At 43.1% G+C, this 19,691-nt stretch overlaps 1 protein-coding gene across 1 annotated transcript in view; it reads left to right on the forward strand.

Annotated features, from left to right (window-relative positions):
* Positions 1–19,691, forward strand: part of grin2ca (glutamate receptor, ionotropic, N-methyl D-aspartate 2Ca) — a gene marked incomplete at both ends in the record, with an annotated part of 127,311 nt that overhangs the window by 20,416 nt on the left and 87,204 nt on the right. The window contains 2 exons of the mRNA XM_084072387.1: positions 14,244–14,513; positions 15,587–15,918. Of these exons, the coding sequence (XP_083928513.1) occupies positions 14,244–14,513; positions 15,587–15,918 (602 nt within the window). The remainder of the gene's footprint in view (positions 1–14,243; positions 14,514–15,586; positions 15,919–19,691) is intronic.

The raw sequence follows: 19,691 nt of genomic DNA on the forward strand, positions 1-19,691 counted from the left end.
AGAGAGACAATAATCCATTAAGACCGGGAACGCATCTGTGTAATTTTAAGATTTCTTTGGCTATTCCAAAAATTGTGGACAATTTCAGCAAATCTTTGAATATATATGTTTTAAAGCGAACATTATTAACTCCGATCTGTGCTTCAGGGGGTCCCTGGAACAACATATTTTGAGATGGAGGTGCGTGGCCAAATACATATCATTTTGGGGGTCCTTCACATGGAAAGGTTGGAGCACTGATATAGCAACACACTGTTAGTATTTAGAAAACATTTTTAGATGTATTTGGCTGCGGACCCCCATCTCTCATTATCTGCACATATTTTTTGAAAAATAGCAGATCTATATCTGCTATTTTTGAATAGACAAAGTATAAAATATGGATGAAGTGGTTACAATGACTGTGACGCTTTATTAACACATTTGGCTGGGGACCCCCTTGTACCCCCCCCAAGGACTTTGAGAACCGTCGCTCTATAGTAATAGAGAGACACTGTACAGCAGGGTTCCCCAATAGGCGGCCCGCGGGCCATTTGCGGCCCGCGAGAGCAGAGCCGCAGGAAGGGTGGTGCGAACGGTGCGGCCGCACCGGGCCCCGCGCTACGGGGGGCCTCGCAAAAAAACGTGATTTTTTTTTTTTTAACATGACACCCAACTTAATGTTTTGAGGGCAAAAATAACCGCAAATAACCACCCAAAACTCGGATATATCCAACAGAAACCGCAAAAAAATCGCGCGCGCGCGGGTGCTCGCCAACTCCGCACCGGGCCCCGCATTTCTCCCAGACGGCTCTGCGCGAGAGGCAACTGTGCGGCCCGCGACGACTCCTGTAATTTTTTTTTTTTTTTTTGAAAAACAATAATATCTGTATTACTGTTCAAGCAGACCAACAAACACATCTGTAAGTCAATTGTTGATTCTGGACTTATTTTGATTTTCAGTATGTACAACTGGCTGCTGTTAATCTGTATTACTTTTCAAGCAGACTTATTTTGTTTCCAGAGTGCATTTTTTTTCCTTTTGTGACCCTCTTTGTGACCCTCAACACAGGATTTAAGAATCCCAGGCCTAAAATAACACAGTGTCAAATTAGCTCGATTAGAGAAAAAAAACGAATAAAAAACTAAAAAAATTGCGCACTCTCGCTTTGCGTGCGTGCACAATGTCCCTGGCCCTCGGCTTCGTACCCGAGACATAATTTGCCCCTTGGGGAAAAGTAATTGGGGAACCCTGCTGTACAGTATCTATACTCTATATACAGTTGTAAACGTGTGGACATAGAGAGAGACATTACAGTAAACAGTAAATTCCTCAGCTTAGACAGACAGTACAGTGCGCTTGTAGATTGGCTATGGTGTGAGTCAGGGGGTGAATTACTGCTCTATCTATACAGTATTATGATAATAACACAATCAGCTCCCCCAAAACCGTACACTGCCCAAATCCAATAATACCATGAAGGTGAGCAGACGGAGACAATGAGCATATTATTATTATTATTGTCTCCGAATCACTTTATCCTCCCAGCGCAATGGCTGCAGAGGAAATGTTTTTTTTTTTCCGTGAATGGAGAGATAACAGATGTAGGGCGGTAGATCTGCTACTTTCAAAATGTTGTAATGCATTTGAAAACGTGTACACTCTGCATAATCATTTTAGTTATGGAAGTACATTTTCATGCCAATACTTTTTTTCTTTTACCTAATTAAGTACATTTTTGATATCAGACCTTTACTTGTAATCAGGGTATCAGGCTATCAGCAATTATGGTGTTGCTGACCTGAGGAGGCCGATTCTACAATAAATGACTTTTAAATCCGTAGTTCTCAAACCTTTTTCGTGCCAAGGACCCCCAAAAATATATGTATTTGGCAGCGGACCCCCCCATATGAAAATGTTTTGTGCCAAGGACCCCCAGAAGAGAAAGTCTGCCTTCAAGAATGCAATATTATTCAACGTTTTTCAAACACTTTCAACGTTTAAAATAGAAAAAAAACAAAAATAGCAGATGTACAAGCTGCCAGAACTATTTTCACTTTTCATTGTTATTCATGCCAGAGATTTTTCAATGGGAAAAAAAAAGTACTCAGGAGCCGAGATACAAAATTTTAAAGTTTTAAGTTAACAAGGAAGTGTATGAGAGTAAAGATCTTCGAAAATTCATATCTCCTTGGTCTTTGGGTCAAAAAAAAAAAAAAAAAAGTAAAAAAAAAAAAAAAAAAAAAATTGAATTTTTTTTGAAAAAAATATTTTTTTGCTAATATCGAATTCATTCGATCTTGGCAGGCAAGTGATGATAAGCTAATATCGAATTAATTCGATCTAGGCAGTCAATGTGTTAAAGCACGGAAACAACAAAATGACACAGATGCCACAGATCGGAGTACGTCTTCCACCTGGAAACGAATGTATTCCTGTCTGGGTGGCTCGTACAGTATGCATGTCATGTGATGAGCGGCGCGTGCTTATTGTCACGGTTGCTATAACGCACGCCAGCCCGGTGCCTATGTCTTTCTACGGCGTGCTCTGGACGGGCACCAGCTTCTGCTGAGAGAAAAGGGCACTACAGTGACGGGAGCGTGTGGCCCGTCTGTTGCACATGGCTCCCTGCGCAAAGGGCCCACGTCACGTGACGTCAGGGGACACGGGGCCCTGGGCACACGCCACGCACACGCGGGCAGCGGGCAGGCACCGCGTTTGCCAAGGCCCCTCCGCCTCACGCTGCGTCGGTGGCAAGGTGGGACATATGCCGCGGCCGAAAGTAGAGCCCTGTCCATTAGTCACACACACGCACGTGTGCAAGCATACGCACACACACTCCTCGCAGAGAGAGAGAGAGAGAGAGAGAGAGAGAGAGAGAGAGAGAGAGAGAGAGAGAGAGAGAGAGAGAGAGAGAGAGAGAGAGAGAGAGAGAGAGAGAGAGAGAGAGAGAGAGAGAGAGAGAGAGAGAGAGAGAGAGAGAGAGATACAGAGAGAGAGAGAGATACAGAGAGAGAGAGAGAGAGAGAGAGATACAGATACAAACAGAGAGAGATACAAACAGAGAGAGATAGACAGACATATACAAACAGAGAGAGATAGACAGACATATACAAACAGAGAGAGATAGACAGACATATACAAACAGAGAGAGATAGAGACAGATAGAGCGACACTGAGAGAATGACAGACAGACAGACAGACAGACACAAACAGAGAGAGACAGACAGACAGACAGACAGACACAAACAGAGAGAGACAGACAGACAGACAGACAGACAGACAGACACACACATAGAGAGAGAGAGAGAGACAGACAGACAGACAGACAGACAGACAGACAGACAGACAGACAGACAGACAGACAGACAGACAGACAGACAGACAGACAGACACAAACAGAGAGAGATAGAGGCAGAGACAGATAGACAGACATATACAAACAGAGAGAGATAGAGGCAGAGACAGATAGACAGACATATACAAACAGAGAGAGATAGAGGCAGAGACAGATAGACAGACATATACAAACAGAGAGAGATAGAGGCAGAGACAGATAGAGCGACACTGAGAGAATGACTGACAGACAGACAGACAGACAGACAGACAGACAGACAGTGACAGAGACATAAAAACAGAGAGAGAGAGGCAGAGACAGATAGAGCGACACTGAGAGAATGACAGACAGACAGACAGACAGACAGACAGACAGACAGACGGGAGCTGAAGCAAACGTTTAAATGGCGTTCCTTTTTATTTATCGTTCTCCAATCCTATCATTGTAGACGTTTTATCATCTTTGCATCATTCCATGTGGAATTCCACTCCCCCCAGCCGGCCTATCAGTCCTAGAGGTGTAAACATCACACGTGCGTCATGGCAATATATCTCTCTCACCGAATTGAATTTAGTCGAAAATTGAATTGAGAGAGCAGGCGAGGAGAGAGAGAGAGAGAGAGAGAGAGAGAGAGAGAGAGAGAGAGAGAGAGAGAGAGAGAGAGAGAGAGAGAGAGAGAGAGAGAGAGAGAGAGAGAGAGAGAGAGAGAGAGAGAGAGAGAGAGAGAGAGAGAGAGAGAGAGAGAGAGAGAGAGAGAGAGAGAGAGAGAGAGATCCCGTGCTGTGACAGATTAGCTGAAAGGTGTATGAGAGAGATGGAGGCAGTGAGAGAGAGAGAGAGTACAAGAATGCCTCAGATCGAGCATTCAGCCACATTTATGCTTCGGAAATAGCAGACAAGTAATGCGTTGTGAGCCTGTCTGCTATTGTAGGCCTATGTTAGAAGCATGACACCATCATATAAGACAAAGTATATAAATAGAACTTAAAAAGGATAATCGGGTGCGCACGGGTGGCGAAGCGGTAAAGTGTCTGGTCCAGCACCACGGAGGTTGTGGGTTCGAATCCACCGTGGCGCATCCGGCTTTGTAGACCGTCTATTCGGTCAAGGGGTTCGGGGGAGAGAAGTCGGGTGGGAAGGGTGATATTATTAGCCTGATTATCAGCCTGACGCTGCGTGGAGCTTCAGTCTGACTTTGGCTGCAGTGTCCGCTATTACAAGGGGGTGGGGGATTCGAATTTCCCTAAACCAATCACGAGAGATCCACGGATCCGCCTACATCTGACGTCATCGCACAGCTTGTTTTAGCAGATATTCGCTGATTGGCTTGTCGTTAGACCCACCCCCACCTCCGACTCTCATTGGACGGTACTTTTTGTATCGAAGATATCCTATAGGCTCACATTTCAAGACCAAGAGGGAGTCCACTCAGCGAGTTGGCGGAGTCTATGGTTTGGAACCAGGCGAGTGATATATGTCACTGCACGTACTATGGGCTGGGGGCGGCACCTGTCAGCCAGTGTTAATTTTGTCGACTAAGACTAAGACTAAAAGACTAAGGTTTTTTATATTTAGTCGACTAAGACTAAATGCTAAACGACTAAGGCTAAACAATTTCAGAAGACTAAAATAGGACTAAAACTAAATGGTGTGTTATTCAAAGGACTAAGACTAAGACTAAAGCTGAATTTGCTGCAGTGTAATTGTTTTTTGACTAAGACTAAGACTAAAAGACTAAGGTTTTTGATATTTAGTCGACTAGACTAAGTCTAAGACCAAACATTTTCAGAAGACTAAAGTAGGACTAAAACTAAATGGTGTGTTATTCAAAAGACTAAGACTAAATCAAAATTTGTTGTCAAAATGAACACTGCTGTCAGCAGGGAGTGTCGGGCGGGAGGAGTAGGACGGAGGCTCTATTATGTCCTCCCGGTGGGGGCTCCTGCTGAGTCAGTAGGATGCAACGGCAGTTACAACACACAAGGGACCTATTGGGGACCCCCATGGGTCACGGTTTCATCATTAGTTAATCATTACACTGAAAAAATCTAGTCAAATCCTCCAGTGTTGAGCATACACACGGTTTGGCTCCATTTGTACACTTTTACAGACCCGTACGGTTCAATTTCGAGTGTCCGTGAAAGAAAACGCTGCAGAAATTGTTTAAGCCCTTTGAATTGACATCTTTACATCTGTGTTTTGTAAACAGATTACAAGTTTTACACTGTATATTCTTGTCGCCCTGGGTGAATGCGGAACCTTTGCCTACAGAGAAGCTATAAGCTCTCGACTCGATGGCTGTAATCTTCCCCGAGATTAAACGCTCCAGTGTGAGCCTTTGTGTACAATGAACTGCCGCTCGCTAACTGAAAGGGGACATTTTAGTCGTGCCTATAAAGCTCTCACAGAGGGAGAGCAATCGGCGACCAGTTTAACCCATTAAGACCGGGAAAGGGATTTCTTTGGCTATTTTGGGAAAATCGTGAACATTTTAGCAAATCTTTGAATATATACATGTTTTTAAAGCGAACATTCAAATTTTTGCTTCTGGGGATTCTACAAATGTCTTCTAAAACCTAACTTAAAACAAAAAAAAACGTATGTCGCTATTATATAGGTGGTGCTCAAATCATTTTCATGTCAAGGGCCCCCCAAAATGTATGTATTTGGCCGCGGACCCCCATCTCAAAATATGTTGTTCCAGGGACCCCCAGAAGCAAAGATTCGAGTAACAAATGTTCGCTTTTAAAAATAAATATTCAAAATATTCAAAGATTCAAAGATTTAAAAAAACAAAGCTTGTAGCGTGGCACTCGGTGCCACGCTACAAGCTTGTATATCTGCTATTTTTGAATAGCCAAATAAATCTTTAAATGACACAGATGCCTTCCCGGTCTTAATGGATTAATAAAGAAGTTAACTGGCGAAGTGTTGAGACGACATCTGTCACCGGGCAGCTCTGCTGGGCGATCCAGTGGAGAAGTATTGCACTTTCATGCCTCGTAATGGAATGCTGGAGACTTTATTTAACCACTGTCAACCTGCGGAGTCCCTGGTTTGGACATGCCAGTATCAATGGTGGACAAAGGACTCAACCCCTGAGTCAAAGTGTAGGGGACTTCAATGTTTTTTCAGGCTAAGGAGCCCTTCGCTGAGAGAGAGATGAAGCAGGGGCCCCCCACATGTATTGTATTGTGTTGCGGATTAAACCTTTTCATAGATTTCATAAATTACTTCTTAGATTAGTTTGACAGCACTATCGTTGTTATATAAATCAGTGGTTCTCAAACCTGTTTCATGTGAAGGACCCCCAAAATGATATGTATTTGGCCGCGGACCCCCATCTCAAAATATGTTGCTCCGGGGACCCCCGGAGGCAAAGATTCGAGTTACAAATGTTCACTTAAAAAGAATACGTATTCAAAGGTTTGCACAAATTCAAAAATAGCAGATCTACAAGCTCATAGCGCGGCACTCGGTGAAGCGCTATGAGCTTGTGGATCTGCTCATTTTGAATAGCCAAAGTATAAAAGGTTAAAGTGGTTAAAATGATTGTGATGCTATATTGACACATTGGTTGGGGACCCCCTGGAACCCCCCCCAAGGACCCCTGGGAGTCCCCAGACCCCACTTTGAGAAAGAATGATATAAATGTATGTTTTATTGTTTTTTTGTTTGTTTACACATTATCTTTTCTATTAATATGGTGGATATAATGTGTATTCTAACCACTTAAACCCTCGATACATGGTAAACTCGGCCAAATGGAACCAAATGGACCCTTATGGGTCCATTTGGTTCCATTTGTTTACAGACCCGTACGAGTCCATTTGAACCTGACGTGGAGAAACAGTAACGTAATGCGTTCTCACATGTCTGGCCCGGCAAACCAACACGGATTCAGCAGAAGTGGCAGTGCACGGGGAGGGCGGCCGCATGTGCAGAAATGAGGCAATAACTTTGACTGATTTGCCGTGGGACGGTGAGAAAATGAGCAGATTGATGTGCACACGATCCCTTGCTGCCCGTGTCGGATGTAATATGCAGCGGAACTGGCCTCCAGGTCCTTTGTCTGTGTGCGGGGCGGACAGTTCCTGTGTTCTATAGGGGATTGAAGGACATAGGCCTTATGCTCCTTATTAACAAAAAGAAAGCCGAGGGATAGGATTGTTCCGTGCTTGTTGTGAATGCATCAGTGCATGTAGGGGGACGTCTGGTGTCTGGCCAACCTGGTAGGGCCATCCTGGGATCATGAGGCCTTGTGTGTTTGTAGGTATAGTCGGACATTTTTATGACAAAATCATACATTTTATTTTTGGGTCATTATATTTTCTAAAGGAAAAAGATAACAAAAGAAAGTACATTTTTGAAGAAAGTACAAAAAAACTAAAAAGTGTTTATGTAAAGTGGCTAAAACAAAACAAAAATGTTTGTGTGCCCTTCTTTCATTAGACCCCATGTTGTTCAAACTGAAAGATGTACCAGTCATTGTCTCAGCTGCCGGTCCTGTCCCCTCTGGCTATGGGATCGAGGGTTCTACAAACACACGCACACGCGCACACGTACGCGCGCGCACACACAAACACACACACACACACACACACACACACACACACACACACACACACACACACACACACACACACACACACACACACACACACACACACACACACACACACACACTGCATCGCTTATTTCTCACCTCAAATGTTTACAGATACATGATTTAATTAACTGTTTATGTTTAAAATGAGTTATGTAGCCTACAGTCTGGCCATCATCTTCAGTTGGATAAGCCAAAGAGTGTCTGCCTAATGAAAATCAGGTGCGAGTGGCGGAACAAGAGCTATGGGAATCATACCGGTTGAATGAAATCATCACGCAGCAGTGGTGTAAAGTAACTAAGTATATTTACGCAAGTACTGTACTTAAGTACAATTTTGAGTTACTTTAGCTTTACTCAAGTATTTCCCATTGTCTAGACAATTGGACAATGCGTCACATCACGACGCATTGTGACTGTGAGCTTGTAGATCTGCTATTTTCAAACATTGTAATAGGCCTACTTCTACTTTTGGTACTTTTTCCCCCACCACTGTCACGCAGTACGTTTGCGTTTGACTGGAGGTAATTTAAATTGGACTTTTAGGGACTTTTGACAAAAGAATACACACAAATGGATTTAGTTTTTCAAATCTCTTGGCATCTAATGATAGGTATGTCCTCATTAAGACCATGGGTATGCTCAAGCAAAGTGAGTGTATTTTTCTTTCCATTAGGGCTTTAAAGGGCACCTCTTAATGGATTACTGTTTACTGTTTATATTTCACATCCAAGGAAAGCACTGAATGTACCCGGTAAAATGTCACACTTTATCTCATTCTCTTTATTACTCCACGTAACTAACTGTATGCTACAAACACAATTATAGCTTTTGTTGTTGCAAAGCAAATAGACGCCTTAACAGCCAACGTCATGACACTGATTTACCAGTATGCGTGTGCAGGTCGGCAGCAAAAGAACCCCACCACTCATGAGATGCAATGTAACGTCACAGTCTCACGTGTAAAAATGCATCCCATCAAACTTTATGATGCTGTTTTTCTCCCAGTATGAAAGAAGAATGCTTAGGATTTTTACTGTGATCTCTCGCTCTTGAAATATATAATCCTTGGCTTCTGTTGTGTGTAAACAATAAAAGCAATTCAAAGCAGTTTTCCTCCAAACCCCGCCTCCAGTGGCTGTCATAAGAACGGAGGGAGCGCGCTATGATCATGGCCCCAGAACCTGCTTGGCTCGCGCAGCTGCAGCCCGTCAAGCCTAATTTATGCTCCGTCCCGGCCGAGAATAGCAGACCTCCAAGCTCACAGCGGTCGCATTCCACAACGCGGCTTTGAGCTTGTATGTCAGCTGTTCTCAATACCGTTGCGCCATGAAGTATATATGTCTCGCTAGGGCACACCTCACTAGCCAACACACAAGAGGAGCTTGAATGGACTGAAACCAGCGCTCCCCAAAACAACAGGTTTGGGGATCTGTTGGGAATTGATTACATGAAACAGTCACCTGTGCGTCCAGTCTCAATGTTTGTAAACAAATAATTGGTCTACACGGCACTACAATAAGAAGCCCCCGGTCCACGGAACTATCCACGGAACTGTCAATAATGCGAACTTACGAAACTCAGCAAACACCGCACCATGTGAATCACAATCATGGCTTTATTGGACTGTGAAATCAACAATTGCAATGTGCCTCATTAAGATTATACATACTTTTCAATGGATCAATCCAATTTTACTTGATAAGTAGCCCTTCGCTCTCAGACGACACAGTAACAATCCTCAATGTTAATTAATCCATTTAGGGAGTGTCAGTGGTGTAAAAAGTACTCAAATGTTTTACTTAAGTAAAAGTATCAATACTGCACTGTAGAAGTACTCCGTTAGAAGTAAAAGTCCGGAATTCAAAATGTACTAAAGTACAAAAGTATTGGGATCAAAATGTACTTAAAGTACCAAAGGTAAAAGTACTAATGTTTGAAAATAGCAGGTCTACAAGCTCACAGCGCGTCGCATCGCCACGCGTTGTGAGCTTGTCGATCTGCTATTTTCAAATAACCTAGGTATAAAATAGGGCTAAGGTGGTTCATGTATGTTTTATAATGTATTAATTTATATCTGCAGAGTAACTAGTAACTACATTTTTTCAAATAATTGTAGTGGAGTAAAAGTACAATATTTGCCTCTGAGATGTAGTGGAGTAAAAGTAAAAGTATTGGAAATTGGAAGTACTCCAGTAAAGTAAAAGTACCTCAGAATTGTACTGAAGTACTGTACTTGAGTAAATATACTTAGTTACTTTACACTACAGGAGAGTGTACACATGCAACCAAATGGACCCTTATGGTTGCTTCATACACTCTCAGAGCTGTTTCATGTCTAACTCTTAGAAATGTCCCGCCCCTGCTGAGGGGATTCTCGTCTTTGGGACACAATGTAATATTAGGGTGAAGATTAGCGTTGTGAGCCAGCCTCTGTTCGCTGTTTGGTGAGGATTATTATAGCTCACCACTACTTGGGAGGGAACGGCCGCTGTCCGTGGTTCTGAAGTTGATTTCCAAGCCTGTCACTATCCATGGTGCTGAAAGTGCCCATGTGGGGTGTCCACTCAAAACTACACACAGTGGTGTCAAGTAACTAAGTACATTTACTCAAGTACTGTCCTTAGGTATAGTTTTGAGGTACTTTAGCTTTTACTGGAGTATTTCCAATTGTCTATGCTTTTGCCTCTACTCCACTACATCTCAGAGGCAAATATTGTACTTTTACTCCACTACAATTATTGGAAAACTTTAGTTAGTAGTTTCTTTTCACTTTCAGATACAAATTATTACATTATGAAACAAACATTAACCACTTTAGTCATATTTTATACCTAGGCCATTTGAAAATAGCCGATCTACAAGCTCACAACGCGTTGCATCGCGACGCGTTGTGAGCTTGTAGATCTGCTATTTTAAAATGGCCTAGGTATAAAATATGACTAGGCCATTTGAAAATAGCTGATCTACAAGCTCACAACGCGTCGCGATGCAACGCGTTGTGAGCTTGTAGATCAGATCATTTTCAAACATTTTAGCACTTTCACTTTTGGTACTTTAAGTACATTTTGATGCCAATACTTTTGTAACTTGACCTTTGGCTCTGTACTTGCTGTCGGTCTGCTCTTTTGTCCCTCTACACCAAATCTCTTCACCAACAATAGCCAATCTACGAGCTCACAACTGCGACGGGTTGTGAGCTTGCAGATCTGCTCTTTTTCTTGAATGTTTCCCCCCAAAATAGGGACGCTATAGGACACAAGTAAAACAAAATTGAAAAAGACAAAGATTTGTGTAACTCTGAGGACCTCCTAGGGGTCTCGGACCCCCTGTTGAAGACCCATGGTGTATAAAGTTAATCAGCAGGCACGTTGTCCTCCTGCGTTGCTCTGAAGGTCATTGTGTTTGGAGGGAACACATGAAAAACAGAGAATGCACAGTGAAGTCCCGAGTTCTCATTTAACCGTGAGAGTGTAAAAGAAATAAATCAACGCTCGGGGGTTTACAGTGTGTGCCGTCCAGTGTGTGCATTTGTAAAAGCCAAGTGCAATGGTGGAAAGTAACTAAGTACATGTACTTAAGTACGATTTTGAGGTATTTGTACTTTACTTGAGTATTTCCAATCTTCAATACTTTTACTCTGCTCCACTACATCTCAGAGGCAAATATTGTACTTTTACTCCACTACAATTATTTGAAAACTTCTAGTTACTAGTTACTTTTCAGATATAAATGATTATATTATGAAACATACATGAACCACTTTAGCCCTATAATATACCTAGGCTATTTGAAAATAGCCGATCTACAAGCTCACATCGCGACGCGTTGTGAGCTTGTAGATCGGCTATTTTCAAACATTTTAGTACTTTTACTTTTGGCACTTCAAGTACACTCTGATGCCAATACGTTTGTACTTCTACTCAAGTAACACTTTGAACAAGGGCCTTTCACTTGTAACAGAGTATGTCTACATTGCAGTATTGATACTTTTACCTAAGTAGAAAATGTGAGTACTTTTTCCACCACTGCTGGTAGCCGGGGTGGGGGCGTGGCTGCAGGAGACACATGGGTTCATGTGATGAATGGACCTGCAGCCCCCAGAACAAAACGACTGCGGGACCCCACACGGCCTACACCCTCATATCCTCAGTCTTCATTTAGAGTGCAGGGGTCTTCAACAGGAGGTCCGGGACCCCTATAGGGGGTCCTCAGAGATAGGCTGCAGGGGGGCCGCCAAATCGTTGTGCGATATAGGGACTATCCTATACGGACGGCTCACCTTTCAAACGTTAACACTGAGAATTGTACGGTGCGGGAGTTGGGTGGCATGGATGTGCGTGCGTGCTTGCTTGTTTACATTGAATGCAGGCGAGTGTGTGTGTGTGTGTGTGTGTGTGTGTGTGTGTGTGTGTGTGTGTGTGTGTGTGTGTGTGTGTGTGTGTGCGTGTGCGTGTGCGTGTGCATGTGCGTGCAGATTACAGACATTCCAAAGTTTCAGAGAGCCTGCCATTGGCACTTCAGTGGAGCATCGGTGGATTGTCCAAGCATTGACACGGACAGAGGGGGGGATTTGCCAAGTGTGAAATGGTGCCAGGTGCGAATTGGCTTCATTTCACACCAGGCAAATCAGGCACGACATATAGGGGGAAAATACTATACAGGGAAAGATCAGGAAAAGTGAAGAGAAGTGTGAAGAGGTCAGATATCATGTCTGTATTGATTATGATCATCATTTGTGTAAAAGTATATATATTTGTTTGTATTGTGTTGCTCATTTTGCTTATGGGAGCCATATCTTTGATCAGATTGTAGGCCATGTCCTCTGGTAACATCACAGATTCTGATTAAATATCCTGCCCTCGTGCATGCATCCACGCCCCCCCCCCCCCAGAGAAATCTCATCGCACATGACCCTAAATTGAATTACGATCTTCCAATTTCTTCTCATTAGCCAGAGCAAATCGATTGTGCGCGGGCCTGATGAAGCGTGAAGCTTAATTTATACTCGCGCAAGGGTGCTGCTTGCCCCAAAATAAATGATCTACAACGACACACACCGATGCGTTGTTAGCAAATCTGTTCTTCAGTCAGGAACACTCACGTCAAAGTAGGTTTAACCATTTATTGCAAGAAATGGAAATGGGCTTGACCACTTACTATAGAGCCTAGATCCTCTACATGAAATCTCTTTGCCAGAAATAGCTGATTTACATGCTCACACGTGTCACATTGTGAGTTTTGCACGTTGTGAGTTTGTAGAGCTTGTAGATCCCATTTGCCGCAGAATAGGGACACTGGTGTTCAAGTGATTACATTTCTTCTGAAGGTTTTTCCTGGTGCTCATCCTTGTGTATGTACTTGGTACTACGGTGTGTTTAATAAACTCCAATTGCAATCATAACTGCAGATTCTCTCCCAATATTCGAACCACTTACGACCTCACAACGAGCTTGTAGATCTGCTATTTATGGCAAATGTTACCCCAGAATAGGGATGCTAGGGTTCAAGTGGTTAATGTAAAAAAAAAGGTTCCTATCACCTAAATATTTGGCGAAATCTCTGCCCTAGGGGTCCCGGACCCCCAGTTGAAGACCGCTGGTCTAAATTATCATTGATGTTGAGGGAGCGCTCGGGTGGCGCAGTGGTCAAGTCCCTGCCCACCACCACGGAGGCTGTGGGTTCGAATCCACCGTGGTGCATCCGGCTTTGTCGGGCGTCTATGCGAACACAATTGGCCTGTGTTCAGGAGAGGGAAGCCGGGCGTAGGGTTTTTGCCGAACTTTAGACTCGATTGTATTACCTTAATACACATTGTCATAAATACTATATGCTTCCAGTCGCTAGTCTAAAGTCTTCTTTCAATAATCATGATATGCGTTTTGGTAAATTATTTATTTTAAAATTGATGATAAAGTAGGGTATGCTCTAGGAGGGGCGTGGCTACCTTGTGATGCTTTGATTGACAAGCTACCCAACCAATAGAATTCATTCCCCACCCCCAATCTGCGGTCCCAACCAATAGCATTCATTTGCGGTTGCTTAGGATATGACGCGATATGGCACAATATAGAAAGATGGCAGTTTTGAAATTTTGCTGATTTAATTGCTGAACTATAGGCTTCATTTATGGTCTGTAGAGTCTATGGACGTAACGCTGGCCATTCTTTTTTACAGTCTATGTACAGCAGTGTGTGGGGAGGAATCAATTGGCATAACGACTAAATTGGGGAGAAAAAGGGGGTGGTACTATTGGTATTATTTGCTACTCTAAATAAAAAATATATAATTGTCATTGTAACTGGTGTCCACTTCGGCAGGGCGAGGGCTCCACCTTCCTCCAGCTGGGCGCGTCCATCGAGCAGCAGATCAACGGCATGTTCAAGGTGATGGAGGAGTACAACTGGGACAGCTTCGTGGTCATCACCAGCCTGTACCCGGGCTACGAGGCCTACGTGGACTACATCAAGTCCTTCACCGACACCAGCTACTTCATCTGGGAGCTGCAGGACGTGCTCACCTTCGACATGTCCGCCGACGGCCTCAACGACATCCGCGCGCGCCGCCTCCTGCAGCAGATCGACGCCCAGGTAATACCGGGGTTATCGTGGGTTAAAGGGGTAGTGTGTCACTTTGCCCTGTGTTTGCATATTAAAGGACAACTTGACCCATTTTCAACTTCATATATTTTCATATAATTGGTATTCACTAATGCTCATGATAATATAGTAGGCCTAACATTTTTGTCTACGCCGTCTGTGTCTCAGAGGAGAGCTGTGGGCAGTTCAGAAACCCACCTACCAGTGACATAATCGATGGGGAATCCAAGCTTTTGTTAGCTTGGATGGCTGCAGTTTCTATTAACTGCCGGCTTGTTATTCCTGGAAAGTTAGCATGCTATAATGGAAGCCATTGCTCTCACTTTAATAATAAAAAATAAAAAGACGTTGTTTGAAATAATAAAAAACCCTGCCTAATGATGATGTCACTGGTAGGCGGGTTTCTGAAGTATCCACAGCCCTCCTATATGAGACACACCATCAGGTCAACATTTGTGTCAGATCCTGTGTCTAGGTAAGACATGAGCTTTGGCACGATCTACATGATTTAATAAAGAGCATCCTTTTTGCAAGTTCCAGACAATGTGTGGGACCTTTTTCTTTGATTTGATCAGTGGTGGAAGAAGTACTAAGATATTAAAAGTAGCAATACCACAATATAAAAATACTCTGTTACAAGTAAAAGGCTTGTGTTCAAAATGTTACTTGAGTAACAATACAAATGTATTGGCATCAAAATATACTTAAAGTACCAAAAGTAAAAGTACTACAATGTTTGAAAATAGCAGATCTACAAGCTCTCAACGCGTCGCAACGCGTTGTGAGCTTGTAGATCGGCTATTTTTCAAATAGCCTCTGTATAAAATAGGGCGAAAATGGTTAATGTATGTTTTGCAATATAATCATTTATATCTGCAAAGTAACTAGTAACTAAAGTTTTCAAATCATTGTAGTGGAGTAAAAGTACGATATTTGGAAGTTGGAAACACTCCAGTAAAGTAAAAACACCTCAAAATTGTACTTAAGTACAGTACTTGAGTAGATGTGCTTAGTCACTTCACACCACTGGATTTGATGATAATGCAAAACCACACCTTGCCCAGGTGCTGCTGGTGTACTGCTCCCACGAAGAGGCCCAGTACCTGTTCACCATGGCGGCCGACGCGGGGCTGGTGGGCCCCGGGTACATCTGGATCGTCCCCAGCCTGGCGGTGGGCAACCCGGACGTCGCCCCGCCCGACAGCTTCCCCGTGGGCATCATCAGCATCATCACCGACCGCTGGCGCATGAGCCTGAGGAAGCGGGTGCGCGACGGCGTGGCCATCGTGGTCAAGGGGGCGCAGAGCTTCCAAAAGCAGCGGGGCTACGTCCCCGAGGGCCACAGCGACTGCCACAACCCCACCAAGCCGCCCGCCAACAACGACACCCTGTTCAGGTAAGGGGTCCGACTCTGGCACCGTATGGCAGTGGTTCTCAACCTGTGGGTGGTCCCCACATGATTTTATTCTCTCCGCCAGGAGAGTTTGTTTTCACTTTCTGAAACTGGGACTAACATTGGTCAAGCCTCACGTGACACGTGACAATACGGTGAAATAGTTTGATCCGATTGGCTAGTGACGTATAGCGGCCTATAAAATACATGTGTCACTTTGAAAGTGTCTGTGCCACTTTCAAAGTGAGGTAAGACAGTTCCAATCCTGCATGCAAAGCAGATACTTTAATTAAGCTAAAGCCTCTCTAGATGGGAAGGCCTCGATCCTACAAATGCTTAGTTAATAGCTAAGCGCCCAAGCCAGCGAGCATGATTTCAAGTTGACATGGCTGAGAAATGGACAGATAGGACACTGTAACAATTGGATAGGACACTTACACAGACAGGACAGATATGACACTTACACAGACAGGACGGATAGGACACTTACATAGACAGGACGGATAGGACACTTATACAGACAGGAGGGATAGGACACTTACAGACAGGACGGATAGGACACTTATACAGATAGAACATTCCCAACATTCCCAACACAAGTCTTCTGGCGGAGAGTTGTGCTCCGAGGAGCACTTTTTCTAGTTGTATTTTTTTTGGGGGGGGTCTTAAAGTGACAATTTAAGGACTTTTAAGACCTATAAAGACACTATAAAAACCGGTCAAACGTTGGCCAAATTGTCAAATAATATAAGAAAGAGGCAAACAAAATATCAATGTCAAGTCAAACTAAATTGCATGCCTCAACTTTACATTCCAAGTGCTTATCAGGGTGGGCGGGTCCCCAGTTCAAATATGATTGTTTTGGGGAGTCCCCAGTTAAAATATGATTATTTTTGGGGTCCCCAGTTCAAATATGATTAATTTTGGGGTCCCCAGTTCAAATATGATTATTTTGGGGGGTCCCCAGTTCAAATATGATTATTTGTTCAAATATGATTATTTTGGGGGGTCCCCAGTTCAAATGGCCTGAAAACTTTGAGAACCACTGCAGTATTACAACGGTGTTTCCCAAACATACATTTTAAGTTGTTTTTCTTCCTCTTTCTCTTTTCTTTCCTTCTTTTTTCTTTTCTTTTCTGTTTTTTTTTTGTTTAGTTTTTACTTTTCAAATTTTGACAGAAATTCCAGAGATGTTGTAAAATAACGAAGATATGCACACATTTTTTTAAAAGAAATGAAAAGAAGGAAAACTGTGAAAATAAAATGCAGATTCAAAATGTGTCTTCATGGGGTCCTGAGCTGAAAAGGTTTGGGAACCCCTGAGTTAGGGGTCACAAAGTACACTGAACCCCCACCTACAGTATTCACTTAATATAAAAATGCTACTGTATGGTTAAAGCTTGTGGAACCGCATATAACATGGCACCACTTCTCCATTGAACTCAATGGCGGCCTCCATGTTCTATACGGTCTTGAATGGTGTTTACGGGTTTGATAGGTAATGTGAGCTGATAGGCCTTTAACTTCACAAACCCATATCCTATTTCTTTGTATCATCACTTCCAATTTCACTTGTTTATCCTGTATCCTGTAGGTGTTCCATCAATGATGATCAGAATATATATTTTGAACACTTATTTTAACAAAGGAATAGCACTTGCCCTATTTTTAAGTTTAAAGTGCCTTTAAGAGTGCTGGATTGAAGCCTAAAGTTTGAAATGTCGTTTAACAGGGGATACCATTAGCGCTCCTGTAACTATATATATATTTTTTAGCAGAGTTGGCAAAAACAAACAAACTGGTGACTAGTCTGTCCCCGTCACTCATTCACAGCTTCCCATCTGTTCAGTGAAGCACTTTTTTTGAACACTGGCCTCCTCCCTCCCGCATGTCGTCCAAACTCACCGGGCCGGCGCCCGCTCTCTTGGACAGCAGGGCCATCTAAATTAATTTAGGGAGAGAGGGAAGAAATATAGAGATGTGGCTTTGGGCTTGTTCTTTCTGTAAAGTTGCTTGTAAATTATTGGTAGATGCGGGTTGCAGGGTTGTTTGGCCTTATTTCTAAAGTATAGTTGTTTATTTGGGCTTGTTTCCCAATGTTGTTTAAACTAGTGGTTCCCAAACATTTTCATGCCAAGGACCCCCAAATTAATATGTATTTGTCCACGTTGAAAATAGAAGATCTACACGCTTGTGAGCTTATAGATTGTCTATTTTCAAATATCAGATCGTATTTAGGTTTAAAGTGCTCATGTGGCCTACAGTATATTCCTTTGGGCTTGTTTCCATAGACCCGGTCGCACAATCTGGCAACACTGACAGTCAGCAAAATCTGGCAACACTGGCAGTCAGCTGCCATCTGTACACATGAAGAACACACAGCAAATCCTGCAAAACCCGCTCTCCCTATTTTGGGCATGTAGTAGGCTCTGTGCCAACACATTCTCCATACCTATGACATCAAATACCCGGTTACATGTCGCCTTTCCGACATGTCGCCTTTCCGACGTTAACAAACCCTATACCTAACCCTAACCCTAACCCTAACCGCACGCGGAAGCCACTAGTCGGAGTAGTGAGATGTCGGAATGGAAGGCGGTTACCCAAATACCCTAACCCTGTGACATCAAGGGGCATATTTTGCGCCCAAGTCGCTATGCCCATTATTTGGGGATTTAACATGGCGCAAGGGACGTTCCTGTAGCCAAGTTGCTATCTTCCGACACCAGCTTTATCCCCAAAACACCTGCGCTACCTGTTACATTATGCATAGGTGTGGTGTGGGTGTTACAATAATAAAAACCAATCAGCGTGCAAATGCCAGTGCCTTTAAGAGAAGGCTGCGCAAGCCGTTATGCCCAGTGCAATCTTACACTCTCTCCCTCTCTCTGCCCATGGAAGAGCGACGTTGCCTTGGAATGATTTTTTATTTGATACACAGAATTATCACTCACACATTGCTGGTTATAGAGAACTTTACATAACAGCTTGTGTTCTGGATGAATTAAACAGAATGGTCTGGTGTGGTTATAGCAAAGGCAGATCATCAAACAACATTTTTGTTTGATAGGCTTAACTGGCAACTGCTGATAAAACACAATTTATTGACACAAGGAATTAACAGTCTCACTTTTGTGGATTACAGTAAAATTGTAATGACAATCACGTTCGCAATCACGTAAGTGTTGCGCTGTTTAACTCTACAGCCACACTGATGCGCTTATGTAATGTGGGACATTACCCGACATTTGCTTCATAAGCTCTAGCCTTTGATCGCCTTTCAATATAACCATATGATATAGATATTAGTTGTACCTACATGTTACTGATTATAGAGAATGTTATATTATTGTAATCCGTTCTTTATTTCCTGCGAGGTGGATTAGTGTTTAATTTGGAGTGAATGGCATAGCGCAGCACAAATCATTGTCTTTGAATAGACTAACATCTTATATAAACACAATTGACACAATGAACTGACACTCACTTGTGTGAGTGAGGGAGACCTCTTAATGTTGTGCGTCCGGGCATTGCAGGCGCACTCTACGTGGTTTTAGAATCTGTGCTTTCCCATATGTGTGTGAGCAAGATAGCAATTGTAGTGTTAGTGCGACAAACGTTTTGTTTTCGCGACAACAAAACACTCTCTTTTTTTAAAGAATGCATTTCTGTGTCTCAGAGTGAGACCGCAGCGTTTGGAAACATGTAAACACTGCCCACTAACCCCCAATGCTCTAACACATGCTCAGTAGCTGCGGGGAGGAGTTATAAACCAC

The sequence above is a fragment of the Gymnoscopelus microlampas genome (assembly GCF_963454915.1).
Source record: "Gymnoscopelus microlampas genome assembly, chromosome: 11".
NCBI classification, from domain to species: Eukaryota; Metazoa; Chordata; class Actinopteri; order Myctophiformes; family Myctophidae; genus Gymnoscopelus; species Gymnoscopelus microlampas.